The 24,264-nt window shown below is 35.9% G+C and overlaps 1 protein-coding gene across 4 annotated transcripts in view; it reads right to left on the bottom strand.

Moving 5' to 3' along the window:
- SPOCK3 (SPARC (osteonectin), cwcv and kazal like domains proteoglycan 3) overlaps positions 1-24,264 on the bottom strand; it is a 224,430-nt gene that overhangs the window by 122,117 nt on the left and 78,049 nt on the right. For 2 of the 4 annotated variants that reach the window (XM_059817874.1, XM_059817876.1), the window contains exon 2: positions 18,080-18,125. The exons of 1 other annotated variant lie outside the window; for it this stretch is intronic. In XM_059817874.1, coding sequence (XP_059673857.1) covers positions 18,080-18,125 — 46 coding nt within the window. Of the gene's footprint in view, positions 1-18,079; positions 18,126-18,225; positions 18,235-24,264 lie in introns of all 4 variants that reach the window. One more of the 4 variants, XM_059817875.1, reaches the window with a different exon arrangement.

The following is a 24,264-nucleotide window of genomic DNA, read 5'->3' as shown; positions in this document are numbered from 1 at the left end:
GAATTAGGTTTGTGATTTTTATAGCTCAGAAGCCACCGCAATTCTGAAATCAACATAAAACCGTAAGCCAAAAAGTAATGAAAAAGAAGTCAGAAAGTGACATTTGATCAAGAGTTTGGAACATTTCTTCATTCAGATGTTGGCTGCCACGTCTCCCACACACAAGATCTTTTTAAAAGCTGTAAGCCAGGATGCTAAGAAAAAAAAGTACTTCCACTCAATGCATTCCTTGTCATTCCTACTACAAAATAATAACATCCACTAAGCTACATTGCACAACAATAATTCAATAACACAGAAATGATGAAGTCCTGGTCCAGAAGCAAATTAACCCAGAGAAGAGGAAAAGCATCCATTGGCTAAAAGCTGGTTTTGTGTAGCTAAGAAAGTACCCACCACCACATTCTTTAAACAATTGTAATTTTCTCACTGTAATCCCCAAATACTGGTATTTCTACCTTGAAAATAGTTTCCCTTTCCTGCTTACTAAGACACAGCCAGGTGTCTAACTCAACGTTAAGTGGTGAATAATGACACTGTCTGAATTTACTGAGAAATTATAACTCAGATGAGATTTTAGTAAAAGTATATGAAAATATGCAGATGAGTGATTTGTACAACTCCGTCCTTAAATACAAGTTCTACCTGCAATATTCTAGGTCTCTTATTTCTGCTTTGTGGAGGTTTTTTGTAGCTGGTCCTTTAGTCATTAATCCACACTCATCTTTGAGCTACACTTCAAACTACAAATACTGATTTCTGGCTGTAATACTAGAAGAGCCAAATAATCCTGTTTGTTACTCACTGTTAAATTTGCATAGCATATTTCTTGAGTAATCATGCCTATGTGACAATACAGAAAAGTTTCTGCCAATTTATGCTCTCACAAGACACAATCAACTTCTCCATTCCCTGATCTCCATGGTGTTATTCAGGTACATCTAAATATTCCAAAACTATTTTTTTTATTCCTATAGGTATCTTTTTTTTTTTAAGCTTAACACTCCTCAAAAAACAAAAGCCAACAAAACAAACAACCCACCCTAATAAGTTAAACACCAAAGCCTAGCTTAAAGAGACACTACTGAAAATCCTAAATTGCAAAATCAAGCAAGAAATCTATGAACTAGAATTCAGTTTTCCTGTGTTCATCTTCACTCTAGCGTATTACTATCCAGTCTGCAGTTATATTTCAGGAATGCTCTTTCCCCTGTTTTTCACATTTACTTATATAACATATATTTGTATATGTTACGTATATTTTCTGAAAGGGAAGTTATGTTTCTTCTGTTCTTCATTATCAAAAGTAAACTTTTAACCACACCTCTGTTTGAGCTGTCAGATGATATTAACACAAGGCTGACTAACCACGTACCCAGGAAACAAGAACCAGGCTGATCACTAGTTATCTTTTGACACATGACTTTCTGGTGCTAAGTATGATTAAATATAGTCCAAGTAGTGACTTTTTCAGTTTTATTTCCTTCTTAACAATATATTCAGCTGTGCAAAATATATAAATCATATTACCAACAAAGCAGAAGAGTGATGGAATCATTAACAGAGTAATAATTCAATGCAGACTGAAAAGAAATATTTTGCTAATTACAGCATAAGACATATGCAAAGATGCATTCCTCTTCCAGGTATTTTTATTTATTTCTACAGCAAACCAGCCATAAATCCACAATGAGTCATCCAGAATAAGTCTGATTACAACAACTCTAAACAAGTAGGAAGCAAATGCAGCAAAAAAATGACTGAACTAGGATAACAGAGTTGGAGTCAAAACTAACAAGAGCATATTCAGTATCCTCCTCTAATATATTTTAGATTCTACATCAAATACTTTCTCTGCTTTCTGGAGGAATTACACTACATTCTGAAGGAACGTAATGTCAGTCCCCAGTAAGCATGAACAGATTATCACTTAATGTACTGACTGGTCCAAGAACCTCTTCCCAGAATGCTCTCTGATGGAGACACTAAGGTAGCAATAGTGGAATATGATATTGGCATATCTTCAGATAACTGTTTTGCAAAACTGAATAGGTTAATGGAATAAAAATACATGAGCAAGAGAAATCCAGAATCACATAAGGATGCTAAGTTCAGTATTAAGTAGGAAACGTGTTTCAGGAAAAGGGGTGAATGGAGGAGATCATGTAACTTTCCATTCCCATTGAAATGGTTGTTTCTTTTCCCGAGTTCTTGGGACTCTGAAGGTGTGTTTTGACAATTCTATCAAAATTTAGCAAGCCATAACATATCTTTTTGGCAGTGTTACAGGTAGACCCCAACTTTACAACTGAGAGATTATACTATCACACTTTGCCTTTATGATAACATAAAGATGGGTATCCAACTAGGGAAGACATCTCGTTTATTGCTGGAATGACTTCACCCCTAGAAAAGAACTCCAGGAGCCAGAGTTGAAGATTAAAAGAAAAAAACACACATCCCACACACATCCCCACCCCCCTCAGAAAAACACACATGCAAGTAAATGAAAACATTTTTAGTCTTTTCATTTTAAGTCTCTTTTTTTTTTTTTTGGTGGAGAGGAAGGAAGGAAGACCAAGAGATCTAAGTAGGAAATCAAATTAGAAAATGGCTTTGAACACCTAAGTGATGACAGAAAGAAGTGCTAGATTTTGACAGCACTATCAGAAAGAAAACTGTTGGGAAGAAAAAAGGACTGTAAGAATGCTCCACTAGGTTCCTTATGTATATTTTGCAGCAAAGATGAACCAGATTGTTTAGAATTCTGTGTTAAAAAACTACATTTCTGTGCAGCACCCATTCACAAATTGTATCTTTTAAATGAAAGGTAACAATAGGTGTTCATTGGTGAGAACCTAATGTTAGAAATCAGTTGTGCAAGACAGCAGAGTATCTGCAAGGCAACCCCTTCCTGGCCCTATGTTGATACAAAACTCAGCTGTGTTCTGTCCATTTTCCTCCTCTAAGAATTTTCTTTGAAGAAAATCTAACAGGTTACAAAAAGGAAAGACTTAACCATAAATCTGACTGACTGATAACACATACTGTGCATATACACTTTGTTTCATTTGCTATGAAACAGAGAAGTCGGGTTTGATTGACTATTTCTTTTAGGGTCAGGGTTTGTTTTATAAACCAAAGTACTGAACAAAACTGCGTGTGTATGTGTGTGTGCGCACCTGCGTATTTGTCAGAGACATGCGACTTTGTCTTGGCAGCTTTGGCCAGCTGCATAGAAGTGAAGAATTTTAAGGGATTTTCGACACCATCTCTACCAATTAGACATTGCAAAAATATATCAGTGAGTTCATTAACTTCTCAAAGGTATTTCTTTATAGCTAACAGGAGAGTTGACAGGAGAGTCTGAGTGAGAGACCTGTTCTGGACATTTCCAAAGTGAACCATTTCCTGGGCTAGACTGGGCCCTGTGCTACCAAAGGTTTACATATACCACATGGACTGGAAGCCAGGACACATAATCAGTCTGGAGTCTACCCCAACCTTACAGTACCAATTTAATCTTCCAGTATTTGCTGACTCAGTGGTTATCATGCCCTGCATGAAACTCTCAGTCACCTCAGGTGTGGCATACATTCATTATACAGCAAGAATGGCTATGAGACTGTGTTAGTACAGGAACTACTATGTAAGCAGAGTGAGTAAGCCAGCAGAGACGTTGGTGCCAAAATCACAAGACAATCTTTAGATTCAAAGGCATGTTCAACACTCTTGGTCTTGCCGTCGACATTAACTCACATTATCACCCAGTGACCTGCTGGACTTCTTGCTCTCTGTCAGCTGTGAACCCCTTACAGAAGTCTTTTTTCCTCATCTTACATGTGATACATAGCCCCACTTTTACCAATACTTTTTTATGAAAATTTGTTAGTTTTAGTGATGCAGAAGCCACAGAAGAATGTATGACCTTCAACGCATTTTTTGAAAAGTTGCAGGATCTTACAACAGCAAGAGAGAGACCAAATAAATCCCTGATATAAAAATACAGTTTTTTGGAATGTGAAAAAGTCAGCTACCTGAAGGTTCAATGTCTGCCTGGACTGACACTGTAGCTTAGCAAGCCAGAGGATAAAACACAGAAAGAAATGTTGCCAGAAACTGTGAAAAGCAGTGCAAGTCTTTCTTTCTTCTTTCAATATCATATGCTGTAGTCAACCCTATACTTTGAATTACACAGGATCTAAATTTTATTAATCTCTTTTGCACAATCTCACATTTTGAATTTTTAACCCGCTTTTTAAAAATGGTAAACCTATGGATTGCATTAGTGATTTTCCCAGCTTTGAAAGGACTAAAAAAAATTAGATATTTATGAAAGCATGAAAATACCTTGCCTTTTTTTTTTTTTAAACCCATTTCACTTCACAGCTGGAACAGACAAATAGGCAATTTTCATGGAAAATGAAGGCTAAACCACAAGAAAAAGATTTTCCAAAACCATAGTCTGAAGTTTTTCATGTTGGGGAAGAACTGGACTCCCTTTACAATGCAGGGACGTATCTGACTATGTCCAGTCTCTACATGGAGTCATCCTAAATATCTTAAACTACTATGAAAATGCATAAATTTATTACAGGAAAAGTACCATTGATTTCATCTATGCATATAACTCGGTTAACTCAAGAAATACGTGGCATTGAGCCTTTAATTCTTCACTGCATCTTCGAGCAATCCCTGACAAAACATTCCTGGTTTACCCCAGCTCGCTCAGAGTATGCAGACTTGCACTGACAACAACACATATTCCTTTCCATTTCTGCTAAAATAAGCAGCTATGAAACAGTACAATGTTCACACCAAAAATATCACAAGTGTCAAAATCCCACTGTGGAGCCATTTATGTCTCCCTCAGAGCTACCTTCTTCAGCATGAAACAGAAATCAATCTATGAGTTTTCATCCAATTCACATTTACTAAACTATCTTCATCATTATGAAAGCTAGAGGCCTTTTTTTTCCATAATTCAAGTGAAAATCTAGATTGTACAGCACAATTATATTGTCATTAAAAATAGGTGATGTTTTCCACTACAGTGAGGAGACTCTAGACATAAGCAGTATGTTATGTAAGGCCTGACAGAAATAATTTCTTTATTAGTGGCTATAACGTATCAGCTGACTTCCTAGAAAGTCAGATATAACCAGCTTCTAAAGACGCAAAGCTTCCCATCATCTCTTCTGTAAGTTAATTTACAGCTAGCACTCCCGGAAACTGACATTAGCCAGAACATTATTTTTACTGGAAATACAACAGGAAATCAAGATTAGCAAGACATAACATTGGAATCCTCTTAACAGGAGCTCTATGGCCGAAAGCACAGTAAATTACCATTATTTCACAATCCACTGAGTGCGTTCTGACACGTTCCTAATTTTCCATTCCCAGTAAAATGAAAGGGGAAAAAGGTTAAGGACAAAGTTTTCAGACTTAAATTCTATTTCCCTCCTCCAAAGTTTGTGATTCATTTCTGATGGGCAAAATAAGGAACAGCTAGACATTTTGCTTTTCTACACTTATCAAGACTTAAGATATGTTTTGAGTATCTCATGAGTGGTTTAATTCCTCTAGTTTAAAAGGCAGGTCTGACTTCTTTGCCTACAAAGTTTTCACATTTGACAATGGGGGGAGAAAAATATAATTTATCTGAAAGTTTTAACTAAAATATTAATAATTAGGTTAAATGCCTAGGTTACAACCCTAGGCAGACAGACACCTAGAAGGGAATGATTCATGTTGCCTGCTTTGATAAACCACACAATTCCTGAAGATACCTAAAGACCATCGGTGCCTTTACTTCTCCATTTTGAAAGATGGTGATTTCTCACCCTAAAGCAGAATTTCTCCCTAAGAAATGTGTTGGGTCTAGAGAGATGAGCAGAATCCCAGCACCACAATTTCCAGAAACAGTAGGGAGGAGAGCAAGGCAGAACACACAAATACTCAGTTGATATTGTCAGCTAACGTGGAATCCAGATAAATGTTTAATTACAGTTAACAGTGACAGTGGGGGTTTTTTTGCCTAAATTGTACAGTGACCGGCATCCAAAATTTGCATCTGTGCATACAGGCCCTCCTCAGCCACAGACCATTTGAATCCACATTACTGTGGATTCATAGCAAGACATCCCTGTCTTGCTATGCAACACACCTACTGAGAATAAACACCTTTTAACTTCAACACGAAAATGAATCATAGTGCAGACAACAATCTGAGATTCATGAAAAAAAAAAATATGAGAGAATAAACAAGAAATAGCCTATCTCAGTAGCCTGATGGGGATATTTGAAAAAGAAGAATCTCAAATTTTTGTTTCTTCTCCCAGGGACTGTATTTGCCATTTAAGATTCACTATATAACATGAAAAGTAGCATGGGTAGCTACAGCTGGACATTCACCAGAGGGATCTTCTAGTATATTTGTTCCATTTGGCCACATGAATCTACAACTTCAGTAAGAAGGATAGAGAAAAGGTTCTCCTGGAGGTGGTCAAGCAAGTAAGTAGGAATTTAGATTCAAACCTCTGAATGTTACGGGCTGTCTAGAAGTCTGGTTGCTAACTTGTGATCAAATGGTTCAAAAATTAAGGTGCCTGTGTGCATGGAGGTTGCTTCTACCCAAGAAATACCTACTCTCATGAGTGCTCAGAAGTCTCCATACTGATGAGTCAGGGACAACTGTGTAAAGCCTCTTACCAGACTTCTGTTCAGATGCGTCGCTGTTCCTAGCATTTTATGTTACTAAGCTCTGGTACATCAGCGCCATCAAGTTGCCCTGCAATGGTCGCAGTTATGCTAGATAAAGTTCTGATAAGCAAAGAAACATCTAATACTAAGTTAGAACCATCTGACACAAAATAAAGTACTGCCATATTTCCCTTTTGCTCACTGCTGCAATTAAAGTTTCAAGAAGATGTACATAAAAATGCATTTATACTGATTCATAATACGGTACCTGCTATTTTGGGTACTGTTAATGTTATTTAAAATAGTTGTTCAAAAAATACAATAAAAGCTTGCAGTCTCTATTCTTCCTCTGGAACAAACCCACTAAAGCTTCATCTCTTTCACAATTTCACAACTTCACTCCCTTTAAAACAATCATCTTCATTGAGCCACACATTTTTTAGTCACTCATGCAGAAGTGTAATCCTTATTTATATGTCCTAATCCTGCCCCCACATTCTAGCTCACAGAGAAGGAGGTATTTCTGTCATGGAGAAGAGACACTGCACAGGACATGTTCCACAAACAGCTTCTTTTCTATTGTAGTCTCCCAACTGAGAAACATTACTCTCAGCAACCTCAACAATACAATATGAGGGGTGAGCAGGTTTTTCAAGTGGGCAGATTCCAGGATGAACAGCTAGGACAGGTAATTTACATCATAAAAATATGTCTGTGTGGGTGCATGTACCTGCATGACTAAATGTTTGTAAAACAGCTAGTAAGCATCTGTCCCCCACTTGCTGGTGGTATTTTTTTTTAAACATAAATGTTTAGATAATCATACTTAAAAGACTACTGTACTGCTGATTGCCACATAACAGGTATACCATTTAAGGACCTCCTAATTTTCTTCTAATGTCTTTCTAGTCTCTGAATGTCTTTCTATTCTCTAAACCTCTGAAGTCACCAAAAATGCAATCTTTTGGGACAACTTTTGCCCAAGTTTCGCATTTCTGGCCTACACACTTCATCTCAAATTCAAACTGTGTGCTTAGCAACATCCACTGATGCACTCCACCATCTTTCAGCATTGCGGTAACCAATGTGCATTAGATTTCTCATCTATGAAACAGAGATGTTGCAACTCTTCATATACTGAAGCTTATTAAATGTTTTGGTATCTTTACTATTAAACTCTCACTTGAAATCTTTAGCAATTAACAGATATTACACTACCATAAGCTGTAGTTTTCCTAACAGAATTTTTACCTGAACGAAGGTTATACTTAATCCTACATATTTACCTAGGTTTCAGGCAAGGCTATGAGCATGGCTGGGTGAGTGGGGGAAATATGAAATCTGAAACTTTCCTATCAAGAATTTAAGAGCAATTACTGACTCCAAATTTCTCAAACATTTGAAAGTCTGAAGGTAAGCACCCAAAGACATTTGAGCAGTCTACTCCTATGATTAGTAGTACCATTTAAAAAACAGAAAGATTGCCCACCAAAAACAAAACCAAAGAAAACCAAAACACACACACAATCTTTTGGCCCTCAAGAGGTAAGGCACCCCAAAATCCCTAGTTACCTTTGACAATCTTTGCCCAGGCCCACAGCCTGAAGTGACTGCATTTTTCTTTTTTCAATGGTTAGCAGTAATGGTTTTGTCATTTTGAAATTATAAGAAATTCTCCCCCTCAGAAATATCTGTGAGCTCTGCTTCAAAAACATTCCCATGATTTTGTGTTCTCTCTTTTGGGTGTTCCTTGAGAGTTTACAAAAGAATAGCTTACCCATAGCTCAAAAGTTGATGTAAGTGAGAAAGTCCATGAAGTAAAAGTCAAATGCCACCCTTACTTACATCTGTGCAAATTTGGAAAAGATCCTATTTATTTAAATTGCCAAAGAACAGAGTTACATTGGACTCAGACTGATGCAACTGACAACAAAATTAAGACAATTATATCCAGTTTCTTCTATATCTAGAAGAAATTCTCAAATATTCTACAAAAATATCCAAAACAGCAATGACTAGTCGAAATGCACTTGGCATCCTTTGAAATTTCAGCAGTTTTATCGAAGCACTTTTTTTTAAAATCCCAATGTCCACTCCCTTGATTTGGCAGAAAGAAAGAACACCTTAAGACTACCTGAAAGTTCACAATAGTAATATATCACTAGCAAACAGCTAAGCAAACAGTATATTAACTTTTCCTAAATACACTAAATCATAATTTAGAGATGTGCTAGCTGTGTCAGAACTGACTTCTCGGTTCTCCAACTCAGACAATCAGGGAAAAAAAGTCTTCAGGAAGACATGTTCTTGAAACTTCTCCCACCTTTTATCTCACATGCCAAGATGATTACTCTTGCAAAACAACATGCTATAAGATGTATTTTAATTATTCCAGTCTCCTGGGGAACTGGTCAATTTCTGTATTTACTTATGTATTTTTATGTTAAAATAAAGAGGGCATTTTAATTAGATTTTTTTTTTTTACTGTAATCCACTTCACCTTTTAAACTTTTTTAAACAAACTAAACCAGAATCCAGTAGACTATTCATATAGAGTATCTAATATATCAGCAATATACATATATATGCATTTTGAAGAAGCCTAGCACAACAAAAATAATCAGGAAATATACTTGTGTTAAAACTGAATTAAGCTCTCCACATAAAATACGTTCCATAAAGATGTCACTAAAGTTGAAATCATATCTTGCATCACAATATACAGAGCACATTAATTTTTGAGTCAGTTAAGCTTTTGTATACATCCTGGCTCAGACAAACCATGTATGAAAAGTTCTTTGAGCTTAAAATTCTGAAATTAAAGGCAAACATCAAATGCTTCAGTTTTCTGGTACCTAAAGATATTTCACTGTTACAAACTAACAACCCCAAATATACCAAACTTGTAAAAGTCCCAAGTAGATTTAAGTGGCCATTAGAAAAAAAAAAAACCCACACACAAGAATTTATCTTCTGTAAAATTATAAATGTAAAGAAATTGGACCTGCTCCAAAATTCACTTTGTAATGTTCCTTCCAGGGTTTCTCTTGGATCTCTAGATTCATGTTTGCATTAAACACTTCTGGTCTCCAGATTGAGAGAACCCTCTAGTTTGGAAATACAGACAGAAATACAGGTGTTCTGCAGTTACTAGCTTGTAATAAAGAAATTTACAATTTCAGTCACTTTTGAGGATGCCCCTCTGCCCTGACTCATAGCATCAACACCTGGCATAGCACAGAAGAGGAAGAAATTGTGTATTCCCTGTACGTGGACAGGATGAGTGGGGAGTAGCTTGGAAGGAACACTGGAGATAAGAAGTCAAGTGAGGTTACTTCACAGTGGCAGAGCATGCAACACTTCAGACAGAGCATTCCACAGCCAAAGCTTGCCTTTCTCTCCAGAAGGCACCTTGACTCTATATAACAATTCGACAGCTTGGACTTATTTTTTGTATTAGCAGATAAATACAGAAAAGTATCTAATGAATACCAGAGAGCATTTTAATAACAACCTGGGGTTATTACTACCACAAATATTTTTTACAGTACCAATGTTCATCTTTTACGATCTGACCTACAGATATTTTTTGCAGTTTTGGCTAAGTCCTGTTTTGAAATTTTTAAGGCCGTACCTGTCCATCTCACAGCATATGTTTCAATGCATGAGGCAATCAATTTGTTTCCATCATGAACACATTTTTATGAATGAAACATTAGTTTAAAACCTGTGACTTGGAGATGACTTAAAAGGAGAAAGTCTCATTTAAAATGAGACCTAGCTAAACAAAAAACAAAGCCTGAATATGTTTAGTTGCATATTATGTAGTATATAAAAGCAGAGTAAATGTTCTGGAAGTACAAATGCTTCCTTTCTTTTCCATTCTTATTTAAAGCACTTTAAGTACTCTCTCTGGAAAAAAATACAATCATAAAAATGTAACTTCTGGCTCTGCTCTTTATTCAGTCTCACTGATTGTCAGATCTAATATATTCAAGGTCCCAATAATAAAATTGTTTTTATTTACTGATGGCTATGCAGATTCTGACATGAGAAGTCAAGTGGTTTCTTAAAGTTTCACAGATGATAAATAATAGCGTAATTTCTGTTAATTAAACAAGAACTTCAGGCACAATCCTAAAATCCCGTCATTCTCTCACAATCCTTTCCCATCAAAATGCAAGAACAATGCCATACTGCAACTTATTTGTCCTGCGATGTATGTCCTTTACAAACTGTAAATGAAAAATTAGTAAAGAGTTATGTATACATCAACCAGAGATAAACAGGATAACAGAAGCAGACAAGAAGCATCTTAGTTAAGAAAACAATTTAAATAAGGAAACAGGTTTTTAAATATGAGGTGGTTAAATAAAAATGGGTCAAAAAGGCAACTTTTAACATTTAAAATGTGCTTTAAGAACTGTCATTCTTCTATTCGAGTTCAAGAAAAACTATGTGCAGCCTTTTTTCTTCTTTACATTCTTTGCTTGATTGTTTTTTTAAAAGGAATTTATTAAGCTTTTCTTTTTCCCTTACCACTAAACAGTAATGTGTGATTTCAGATTTCATATTCCTAATAACTACCTCTATTAGCTAGTTTGCAAGCTTTCTTATTAAATTTCCGTGGCAAACACAAGAAAGTTCATTAGGCCATTAAGTGAGCCTGTAAAGAAGCAGCAGTCCTAGTACACACCAAAACATTTTCAGGCACACAGCCATCAGGGACTGAGGGCACCTGTGACTCAAGAGAATTAGTTGGGACATCCCAGCACAGTAGAGAGAAGTAGTAGGACTTTTAAAATGAAGAGATTTGCAGGACTAAAGTTTATCAGGTTTGTGAAATACAAAGAAACAGTTCCACATACCCTTTGCTCAGCATGCTGCCAGCTTAAGGCCTGGCACTCTACTTCTAGCCAGTCACTGTAGCCCTGTGCCACATATTCGCTTTTCTGACATAACTATTCGTGGGTCTGAATGGCTACCTGAATCCATGATTTAGCAGATTTAAAAACAAAGAAACAAAAATTAAACTTTTTAATTTGTCTTATGACAATTCAAGTTTTGGTGACTCTACAGACCTAACATCAGGGCGTAAAGCAAGGGTAGCAGGGGAGCAGGAACTGAAGGCAAGCAAAATCTCATATTATGGGCTGGGTTTAGCCTCACTAAAAATACTTTATATAGCCTTTCTTAAAATAGGAGCTTAGAATCCATTCAATGGTCCTACGGAAATAAATACTGAAACAATTTGAGATCCACAACTAGAAAAACAGATTTGTACTACGCAGTGAACCTGAGTTAGGAGCCGAGACTGTGAACTGTATAGGACAAAGTACTTTTCTGGTGTTACCACAGTAAAGAAATTTATAAAAGAGAAATAATAAAGAACCACTAAAGCACAGCATCAGATAATGAAGAAAAAGCACCATTGAAGCGTTCCTCAGACATCTATGAAAGATCTTCTCAAGCAAGGGCTGGCTGAAAGTAATAAAAAGCAGCAGAAATCTGTTTAACACAGGATTTGGTATATTTTCTTGGTCAACAGGATTCCTAAACACACCTAAATACCTGAAGCTGGAAACTGTACACCAGATTAAAATGTTGGCTCAGATAAAGAAATGGTGTCTTTGTAGGAGGACACTATGAATTTCAGAAAGAACAGAACTGAAAAGCTGTTAAAAATGTCATGCTTCTTTACTATTAAGACTAAACTATATTTGAAGTCATACGTGATGCATTTTAGTTGCAAAGTACTGCAATTTATCTTGAAAGTGATGGACATATATTTCTAGTTTTAAAACATCAACAGTTTTGCTATAAAAACTAGATCATGAGTGCTTATATGAATGTAGCAAAGTTAAACCTATGTGACTGTTTTCACAGTCTTCAAATAATGGATCTTCATTAAACTCCCTTATGACTTCCCAGGGTTTGCAAATGAGTGAATCAAATTATTTTATTCAATATGACTCTAAATGGTTTCAGTTCGCAGTACAGAAATGTATTCACAAATTATAGATATGTGTTTGCAGTATTTGCATATTCTTAGCTACCCAAATTATTATATAACTAGGTAGGTGAAACAAAGAGCTAAAAGGCAAAGACTCAACTAAAATATAAGTGTTTGAAATTGTTTCAAAATCTATTTCTGCTGTGAACTTGAATCTACAATATTTCTGTTGTAAACAGACATCTAATATAACCTGATACTATAAAAGCCAAAAATAATTCAATCGAATGGTCTACAAGAAATGTTACAAATATATCTACAAACCAACTATACCTTCAGGGTGTTCATTCTCCATGGAAATGTCATCTCATATTTTTTCCATTACATGAAAATACTCCAGTGTTCCTCCAAGGTACTTCTATTGAGCAAAGGAAAACATCCTTTGCGCTTTAAAAAATTACGCCAGTGTGTTTGTTTATGCAATTTTATTCGATAGCTACACCCTCCAAGCTCTGCTACCATCTGTAGTCTAAAAATAAAATGTAACAAAAGCATCCTGTATATTTTTATCTGATGTAAAAGTGGTATATGAAGAAAACGTGCTAGCAAGTATTGGGTTTTTTTTTTTTAATTTGAGATAACATTGAATCACAGAATCACAGAATCAGTACGGTTGGAAAAGACCTGTAAGATCATCGAGTCCAACCTGGAAAAAAAAAAAAAAAAACCACCACAAAAAGAAAAACCACAAAACCCACGCCACACAACAACAACAACAAGCCACAACCCACCCAACACCACACAGCACCATGTCCATCAAGCTACATCCCACAATGCCACATCCACACGCTCCTTGAATACCTCCAGGGAGGGTGACTCTACCACCTCCCTGGGCAGCCTATTCCATACATTCCATACATTGTATAGCTACTAAAATACTCAACTTGGAATAGTCCAAAACACAAAACATCCTAAATGCTTGTTTCTAAAACCACTGAAAGAACAAAACTTGCCTTTTAGCAGTAACTAAATATGATTAATACAACATTCAGATTCATTCCAACAATAATACCTGCCCCATATGATTGTTTATTAAGAATTTACATTATGATATTTATAGAATTACATAAACATTTATGTGTGTGTATATATATCTCTCATATACAGTCAAAGCATGTATTTAAATACATTTTTCTATCTTACATGTATATAAGCAAAAGAGTTCAATGGGAACAAGTACTCTTTGGACAAATGTCAGATGTTGCTTTAAGGAATGGCATTGGTGGATTGCAATGCAAGTCATGATTTTTTTCCATCTTTTAAAATAACTTGTATTTTGCAGCCCAGGAGTAAGTATCATTATACATTTTCATAGTAAGGGCTAACCTCCTGGAATGCTTGGACATGTATTTCCATATAACCACTCCTATTAATACCAACAGAATTACACAGATCCATCTACCTGAGCAATTTTTACATATTTAATCACAATTAACATAAGAATGCCTTTCAAAAGACACTGAAGCAGAGAAGAGTGAATTAAGACACTATTAAGACACTCATTTTATTATCATATGCATGACTACTGATTCCTTGAACCACAGACTTTTCAACTATTACAGCAAAACATTAGCATTAAGATTTGGGTTCAGACTAAGAATGCATTTTGAAAAAATATAAAGAGATATTATCCATATACAGTAAATCTATGAAAATCTTAGAAAAGCTTTAATAGTCATATAAATCTTAGGAAAATAATAACTATGTGTAGACCTCAAAGATATGACTACATGGAAAGCATTGGTTCCTCAAAAATACTACCTGCAAATTAATATGGGTGTTGCCTAAAAATAATTTGAAAAAGGTCTCCATATTTTGCTGATTTCGAGCAGAATACAGATACACAAAATAATAAATGTAAATAATGAGAAACCCATTTGTCTGACTACTAGTGATATCAGCAAGGAGTTACATGTGTACCAGGTACCTACACCACAGCCTAAAAGACAAAGGGGTGTAACAGAGATTACTTTTTAAATGATAACTAACAATTTGAAAACATGGACATAAAGCTAAATATTCCACCACCACCTCTATTACATGTAGATATGGGGTTTATGCAGTTTAAAAGTCTCCATATTTTGTTCATATATAGATTTTAAAACTTCCAAGTATCTATTTGTAATTTCACCATGTAAAGCTGCTATAATTTAAATCAGCAAAGAAAAAAAAAACTGTAAAAGCATTAGTAATTCATCATCTTTAGTGAGCAACTTTAGTCTCTTACTGCAAGTTTATCTCTACATTTTAAAAATCTGTCTTCACTTAGGAGTTTCATGTTTTCATTTGGGAGAACATTTTTTATGGAATGCTCTCATTTGAGAGAGTAGCTGCTGCACAAACCAGGATGGCAGTAACAGAAGACTGAAGGGGAAACCCTCGTAAAGATTCTCTAACATAGATTGCTTGGCTTGCAACAAGCCCCAACGGATCACAGGACTCCACAGTCAGTCATTTATGGTGTCCCCATTTATTAATTTTTGAAAAAAAAAAAAATTAAAAACCCGTAAGTCTACATGTATGGTTACTGAGGTGAAAAAGCTAATTAATAGTTAAACCTTATTTGTTTTAATCTTAGTAGTGAAGTGGTACACAACTGGAGTGGAATGGCACTGGTGCAGTGCTTATGGCACAGCCCTGGAACAACACTTACAGAGTCGTTCCGAGACACCTACTGAGTATCAGAACGTACACCTAAAACTTAGTTTTTATAGGAAATGTGAGAGTTGGTAGACTATCTCATTAAATAATATGAGGAAAAAAAATGTGCTGAGATTGTCACTGCTGTATGTCTTTTATTGGCAAACACAGGGAATCACAGAAGACCTGATTTTTGTCAGTAAATCATGAACATCACATTCACTCCTGAGGAACTGACATTTGCAAGGTTGCCACACTTTTAAAGTATGAATGGCTCTTCCCACAAAATATCACCCATTATCACTCTTCCCATCCGATGAGACAGACTTGAATGTGCTATGTACTATGGTACTTCCATAGTTATATTTTATTCTCAGGAATATTTTGCTATGTTTCAAAAAAATCATTTCCCTTTATACCCAAAAGTAAGAGGAAGCCAATTCTGACAACATGGAGACCAAGATATTGACTGGGAAACCTTCTTCTATCTTTTAGTATATTTTCCAGATCTAGTAAGCAGTATTATTTACAGACTTTCAGAAAATCCAAAACATATCAAGTACGCAGTAACAAAAAAAATCATGAGCAAAATTTACAGCATATTCAATTCAATGTCTTCTGATGAAAGATTTTGCCACCAATAAGTCATTAAAGTAAAACCTATTCCAGTTCTCATACTAAAAACATATTTGCAGACCATGCCCCTCTGTCAAAAACCAAAGAAGAAAAGGAATAGACTAAAGGTACTTTGTAGTGAAGTGATAAGCCCGCTTCTTAGATGAGGTGCTTCACCAAAAGAAAGGAATCTTTTTCTCTGAGGAGTCAGAAGACTGAAGTCAAGTGCTTTTTCTTAATGTATTAGTATATGAGGAGAGGCATATGGTCTGTGAAATTGTCAAGTTCTAAAATATTCAGGCTGCCATGGATCTGAATTAACATTTACAAATTTCCACCAAACCAGAAGAAAATCACCACAATTCGTAGAGTAGTGATAACATAGATGGGACTTTTTTCCCCTCCCTCTACTCCTCTCTCCCACAAACTGGCAAAACAAGCAAGGTGCATTCATTTAAGAAATTAAGGCATTTCCTTTCACAGGCTATACTACAGTAATCCTGAGTTAAAGTGACAAAGGCATAGAACATGGTGGAAGGTCCATCTCCAAGACATGTGGCTGTAATAAAATATAACTCATAAATCTCCCTTAAAAGTCAGTATCCATTATGGTGAAAGTTATTTAAATTGACTAAACATTATTTTTACAACATTTTTATCTCAGTCTGTTCTGTACAAGCCCCTACACTGTTTCTTCATTGCATTTGTGCCATTGGTATTATCAGAAAAGACAAAGTCTCTGAAGTGGTGGTTGATGAGAAGCTCAACATGAGCTGCCAGTGCATGCTTGCAGCCCAGAAAGCCAAGCGTATCCTGGGCTGCATCAAAAGAAGCGTGACCAGCAGGTGATTCTGCCCCTCTACGCCACTCTCATGAGACCCCACCTGGAGTACTGCGTTCAGCTCTGGGGCCCCCAACATAAGAAGGACATGGACCTGTTGGACCGAGTCCAGAGGAGGGCCACAAAGATGATCTCCTATGAAGACACGCTGAGAGAGTTGGGGTTGTTCAGCCTAGGGAAGAGAAGGCTCCGGGGAGACCGTATAGCAGCCTTCCAGTACCTGAAGGGGGCCTGCGAGAAAGCTGGAGAGGAACTTTTTACAAGGGCATGTAGCGACAGGACAAGGCATAATGGCTTCAAACGGAAAGAGGGTAGATTAGATTAGATATAAGGAAGAAATTCTTCACCGTGAGGGTGGTGAGGCACTAGAACAGGCTGCCCAGAGAAGCTGTGGATGCCCCAACCCTGGGAGTGTTCAAGGCCAGGTTGGACGGGGCTTTGAGCAACCTGACCTTGTGGAAGGTGTCCCTGCCCATGGCAGGGGTTGGAACTAGATGATATTTAAGGTCCCTTCCCAACCCAAACCATTCCATGATTCTATGATTCTTTAATTGCTCATTGTAGCAATTAAAAAAAAAGTATCAAGATTCTCTGTAGTTTCACAATAGTAGTCATACACTTTGAAACAACATACATGAAGTGGATTATATTGACAGTAAATATTAAGTTCCAATGCTTGGGGAGGGAATGTTTAATGTGAAAATCTGCTGCGTTTGCTCAAATTATTCTAAGGCTGAAATTGTTCTACTATAGCATTCTCAAAGCTTCATCTGTATTTTGCCTCAAGACAGATTACTTGAACATGACAGACTTCCAAAACTGTTTTTCTAAATCTTCTTTTACCAGACAGATAGAAAGAGATTTTCAACTTTTTAATGATTTTTTTTTTTTAACTGCAGAAGACTAACATCAGATTGCACACCTGTTTTTCTTCAAATGTCCTACTGAGAACACAACAGTCCTTAACCTAAATATATAAATAAAAAAACCCCTCCCAAACCCCATGAACTTGTTTATATGAGGGGAAACTTTAAGCTACTTTGGAGGTTCCTAATGCTCCCATCTCTACCTCTAAACAGTAACAGTCTGTAAAAATCACAGATGTAAAATGATGATTAGGCTGAATTTCTGGCCCTCTTTAAATCAATCATTTGAAGAGGGCGAAAATGACAAATTCATAGAATTCTGTAGGTATTCTAGAACAGGAGCACAATAATAAACACTTAAATTGTATCCCATACAAATAAATAGTAGCAGAATCTTACCTTGATCAAATGGTTTACCCGGACTCCATGTACGAAAATAATCATCCTGGAGAGGGAGAAACAACCTACATTTAGTAAAACATAAGGAATCAATGTATACATGAAAAATATCCCAGAATCATGCAAGACAGAAGATGTATACCAACCTCTACTTCCTAGAAAAGGCAAGCAGTAAAAAACAAATGAGAAAAAGATTACAGTCATCATAATGGGACAAATCACTCATATAGAATAAAACAGCACTCATTAAGTAAAAATGCTATTCAAACAATGTTACTTACTAGCATTTAAAACAGAAAAAGTATTTCTCACAGTACTTATATAGGCAATGTTTCTAACATTGCTTTTAAAATGTTACAGTAGTTTTCCTGTACTTTAGGTTCTAAGATATTAAAAAACTTAATTACATTTTCCATCAATGGCTTTTCAAAACTAAAGTTCTAAAGTCATCATCAATAAAATGTAACTGTATTTTAAAGAATGATAAATGAATTTTAGAAAAATAAATATTCTGCTCTGTAGTTTTCAACTGCATCAGTAAGATCTGTCATTAAATAAGTGTAATTAGCTTTATTTTCTACAAATCACCTTCCTAAACATAAAATATCCTCCTCATTATGCCATCAGCTGTATTAGGCTACAATTTCAAGAAGGAAAAACTGGAATTAAATAAATTGCATTCAACATTTTAAGTAATTTGGTAATAGATTACAAATTCATAGCTGAGACATAAATAAATTGATCTGCACACCTCAAATAATAGGTGGAGCAGGAAAATTACTACAATTATTTAATATGTCTTAATTTAACTCACTATTCTCTGGAACAAAACATGTAAAAGTCTGTGCTCAACATTTGAATATCTGCATAAATTAGCATTCACAAACTGCAGTGGGAGCATTGTCACATACAGCAGTTCCATCCCACCTGCTAAAAGATCACCAAGACCACTGTAAAGAAGCCTCAATTTATAAAACTACTGGGAAAATGTGAGTCTCATACAGTTGTCAAAGCCACATAATCATACCTTAAAAATGATCAAGGATCAAGCACATCTTTACAGGAGCAAAGCATTTCTTTGGTTTTTAAAAGCTCAACAGTTTTACCTCAAAGGGAAAAAAAGTGGTTGCAGCCTAAATTGTATTTTACTGATGATATTTTATTAGTAAAAATGTTGTTATAGGAATACATGCTTTGAAAGAGGAAGATAGAAATGAGCAGAATCTGGAAGTGCAGAATAGAACCATAGTTCTGTACCAATACTTATGCATTCCTTTACTCTGATGCCGCACAGATTAACAATATATGAATCATTGTGTGTTATTTGCCTTTTTAATTACTATTTTTAACAGGAAACAAATACAGACAGGCATATCAAATTACTATTTTTTTAAATCATGCAAGAGATAAGCAGAAATTACAATTATGATAGTGTTTTCCAATTATATCCCTCCTAATAGTAATAACGGATATGTTATTCCTATAGTGGTGTTCTGAAGAGGTTTGAGCCAGCTTTAATGCAATGCTGTTCCATCAATCACACTACACTGGCAAAGCTTTCAACTCCTGAAAAAACATGAAAGTGGTAGATTCACTTTCCATTTCTACTAGATCAGTAATGTTCACCCACAATAAGCCTAGTCAGACAATACGTTTATCATTAAAATGCTGAAAAGTTATTCTAACTAGAACATAGAGCTATTAGAACAACAGAGCAGTCATCCTAAAGCGACACTAAAATCCCTTCTAAGGCAAAGCATTCTGCATTATGATTAAGGAAGAACGTAGAAGTGGAGCTTGTAATGTAGAAGTGGAGCTTGTATAAATTACACATTCTCAAGTTGGCCTCAAACCAATCAGATGATAAATCAATTCTTGTTCATCTCTACACTGCAGACAACTTCACAGATCCCAAATATAACGTCCCTCGGGCATTTCTGGAAGTAAGAGTCTTAGCTGACTTATTTCTGTCTACAAAGCTACTCCATACCTTTCTTGTTACCCTTCTCTGAATCTTTTCCAAGTCTATTTTTTTGATATGGTATGACTAGAATTGTGCAGAGCATTCAAGATGAAGCAGCCCTACACATCTACACACAACACAGTAACACTATTTTGTTCTGTATTCTTCTCCCCATTATGCCTACCCCTCCACTTTCTTTTTAGGTTGGGGGATGGGGGTGGGTTTGGGTTTTTGAATTGCACTATGGTTTGAATGGATTATGGTTTGCATGGAATTCTCTATCTTAAATCCAAAATATATATACCCATATACACCTATAGTGATTTTCCTAAAGAGTTAATTTTTCAAATCACCTGTTACTTAAAGAAAGTCCATTACTGGATACGTTAAACAAAATCTTTATGCGCCTCTAAAAACAAAATAGTTAATTGATTTTCAGATTACATAATAAGGAAACTGCTTCAATAAATTGGAATTCCACAATTTTGCAAATATTCCTAAAGCTATTTAACCTATCATGTGCATAAGAACCTGGCTTCCTGCTACATTCACACCTTTCCTGATCTTCAGTCAATAAGCATTTGATTATTATAATGTTCAATATCCTCTTCAGAATATCAAGATGATAATATAATTTACAAAGCCTCATTTTTCATAATTTTATATTAAAATTAAAAACAGAATGAACAAATATAAGGTTTACAGTGAAGGTTAAGAAGCATCACAGTGTCTTTAGCCTAAGTATCCTTTAACAATCTATAAATGCAAAAGGCAACATCTCAGGATAGAGCCTATGACTTCGAATTTTCTTCAGGGGCTTCCTTACGTTTGTCCTGAGTATGTTGAAAGGCAGGTTGTATGAGTATACAGAATAAAGTCACAAATTTGCCGCAGCAACCATTTCACTTTTTCAACATTTTCTAGCTAAAGATATCCATGCATTTTAAATAGAAAATTAATCCTTACTGCTCTACTTCAAACTATGTGAAGTTTCATAGTCTTTCTCGGTCTGAAAGATACATAAAGCACTTCTAATAGCCAGGTATGATGGATTTCAGTAAGTTTAATATCCATGCCTTAAAATTATGCATGTTTAAACGTTATGCTCCATCAGGGTCATGGCGATGAATTGTTTCTAAGAATTGAAGTTCATGCTACAGTTACAAACTTTGAGACTAAAGATTTTTTTTGTTTTTCCTGAAAGTGTCTTACCTTAAAAAATTATTATGTATGTAGTCTGAAAATATGACAGCCTTAAGAAAAGGATTCAAAATGACAAAAAGCAGCTTAATCAGAAAAGTTTTTTTAAAAAAGACATAAGGTATTTTGCCTCTAACACTTTTACTGCTTCTTTTTGGATTTCTATATTCTTCTATATGAGTTCTTCACTCTTCATTCTTAAAAAGCAGTCGCTACGTAAGTTTTAAGAAATACACATTTAAGTACAGTAAAAGAGGAAAAAAGCTCACTGGAAAAAATCCTATCTGACAATGTAGTTATGCAGCAGAAGTTTTCAGCTTTCAATAGAGATACAAAAACGTGATTCTATTAATTTTCTTTCTTGTGTAGAGCATTTGTTACATCATTTTATTGATCTCTCCTCTGAAACATTTTCTGTAGATGCTGCCATATATTGCTGACATCACTTGATTTATTATCCAACAGAAATCTATATTGCTATAGAATATAATGATACATGGTAGATAGGACGAGTCTGACTCAGAACAGCAGGTACCCTAGAGCAAGGAGGGCAGTTCCCTCACAAACATTTTCAGACCAAGGTTGACCTGCAAAAATGGATAATGCAAATCCAGCCCTTGTTTCATGTTCACATTTTATCTCTAGTATGGCCTATGCATTAAAATCAAAGCTGATTTATGTCAGAGAATCCAGTGAAATTGAAGCAGTTTTCTGAATTTATATTTATCTTTATATTTTATCCAAATATAACTTACTGCTACAGCACAGGTTGTACAGCAGGGATATTATTAATTATGTGATTTACAAACTACCAATTTAGGGAAAAGTCTAATAGGCAAATGTTCAATGTGAGGTACTGCTTCATATATAATGCCTTTTCAAGAAACAATACTTCTAACAGTTACCAAAGCAGGAAAGATACAAGATTTCCTGAACTTTATTCAGTGCCAAAATAAATTCTGCCCATACAAAATACCACTCAAATTTTATACAACTTATCATAATGCAAAAAAATGCATTTTACTGCTGCTCTTGCTATTCCTACATAGGGAGTTTTCTGTTTTTATTAAAGAGCAGCTACATACTCTAATTTGTACATGAACATGAAATCATATTTTGACAATTTCAGAAACAAAAGTCTTTCAGGCTGCATGTGCTCCCTACTATAACTTAAAACCTATAGTATTAGATTTAGATTTTTCTCCTTGCTGCCCTTAGCTATGAGACTATTTTTCTGTTTTTAATTTCAAGGAGTTCTTAATGGGTTTTCCATTCCATTTCTTATATCTGCATCTCAAGTACATACATCTGCTTCTCATCTGATCTGAAAGCTCTTTACCTCTTTTAGGCTAGGTCTTTGCTATTTGGTAACTATGCTATTTTCAGACTCCATTTCAACAAGCCAACTGAATTGAGCCAACAGTCCCACATTGCAGTCCTCCACTTGCCTCAAGCTCACTTCTGCAGCAGACTTGAGCTCACCAAGTATCTCCCCTTCACATCTTTGCATGTCTCCAATAGCAGAGGGTTTGACTCATCTGCACCAAACCTTCCCAGTGGCTCTATAACACGTATTTATATTCCAAGTCTCACTGAAAGACACTGTGGTAGGGTTGTCACCTGATACCTCTGTCCCAACCTCTTTCCAGTGGTGGAAAAAGAAAGTTAGCACCAACAGTGTGCGATTTTTTTTTTTTTTTTCCACTTATATCTTGCTCTAGGATCTTCAGCCCAATGTCTGCAAGATTACCATTACCCTGTAGAGTCTTAAATTGCTGGTCACATGGAAAAGTGTTAGAGCAATAGAAGGTTGAGACACCAAAGCTTCCATCATATGGGAAATCTACCACTCCTAAACACCACAGTTTCCCGAAATAAAAGAGGGCCACAGGCAGAATACACAGAATAACTAAGATACTCCAACCACATCTAAGGAGACTACTACCCCAAAACATAAACCATAACTAGGGAAGTGTAAGTTGCATCATGAAAATGCATGATGCTTGTGTACTGGGAAATTCTTCATCCTGAAATCTGAGTCAGTCTGGAGTCCTCATCCAGGATATAGACAGACAGATATGCTCTTCAACAGCCTGTGGATACCTGCCTTCCTATCAGATGCTGCTTTTCATACCTGCTGACCTGCATACGCATCTGATTTACCGTAAGCCACATGAGCACTCTGTTGTATAAATATGGAGCATTAGTTTAGCCAGTTAACTGCAGGACAGTGCACTCAAGGGAATAAGGTAGCTACCACACTCCCCAACACCATATTTACTGCAGTCAGCATCTTATGTGTCTCAGAAGATCTGTGAGGGCAAGAAGCCTGGACCAACCATGTGCTCCTGAGCACATTTTTTACTAACTGTCCCAGATACATTCAATAGGTTGCTTAATCTGTAGGACAATATGCACATACCTTATGTGATCACAGAATCACTAAGGTTGGAAAAGACCTGTAAGATCATCAAGTCCAACCATCAACCAACATGCTACATAGCTAACGATCTGCAGTAGAACTAGGAACAGAACTAGCTCCAGGAGGGCAGGGACTGTTTGTCTAGCGAATTTTTTGGCTCTATACTTTCTTCTCAACAGGATCCACCTCTCCTCACCAGCTGAGATACCTTTTATGCTTCCCATGAAGCCACCTTTGAGGACTCCTTTCCAACACTCCAAAGCAGCACAGAGCAGGAACCTTTCTTTGGTGAATCAAGGTTTAAAGAAAAAACCATCAGATTTATTACCTGGACTTAAGAAATAAGAAAAAACAAAGTCTAGAAGATATTTACAGGCTAGCATAGAAAGGTGACAACTGCCAGATTTGACTCTTTTTCCCCAGATTAAGTCTCCCATTAGAAATATAATTAGTTTAGCCCAAACCACCAGAAGTAGTTCTGTGCATAAAGGACCTCAGACACAGATAAAGGCAGTGGCACTTCACATCCAGTACTTCTGGGAATCAAACGATCTTAAAGATCAGTCTAGTAAGTCAAAGAATCAATATAAGAAAATAAAC

The sequence above is a fragment of the Gavia stellata genome, chromosome 5 (genome assembly GCF_030936135.1).
Source record: "Gavia stellata isolate bGavSte3 chromosome 5, bGavSte3.hap2, whole genome shotgun sequence".
NCBI classification, from domain to species: Eukaryota; Metazoa; Chordata; class Aves; order Gaviiformes; family Gaviidae; genus Gavia; species Gavia stellata.
The sequence above is the reverse complement of the archived record's forward strand: the minus strand, read 5'-3'. Positions and strand labels throughout refer to the sequence as shown.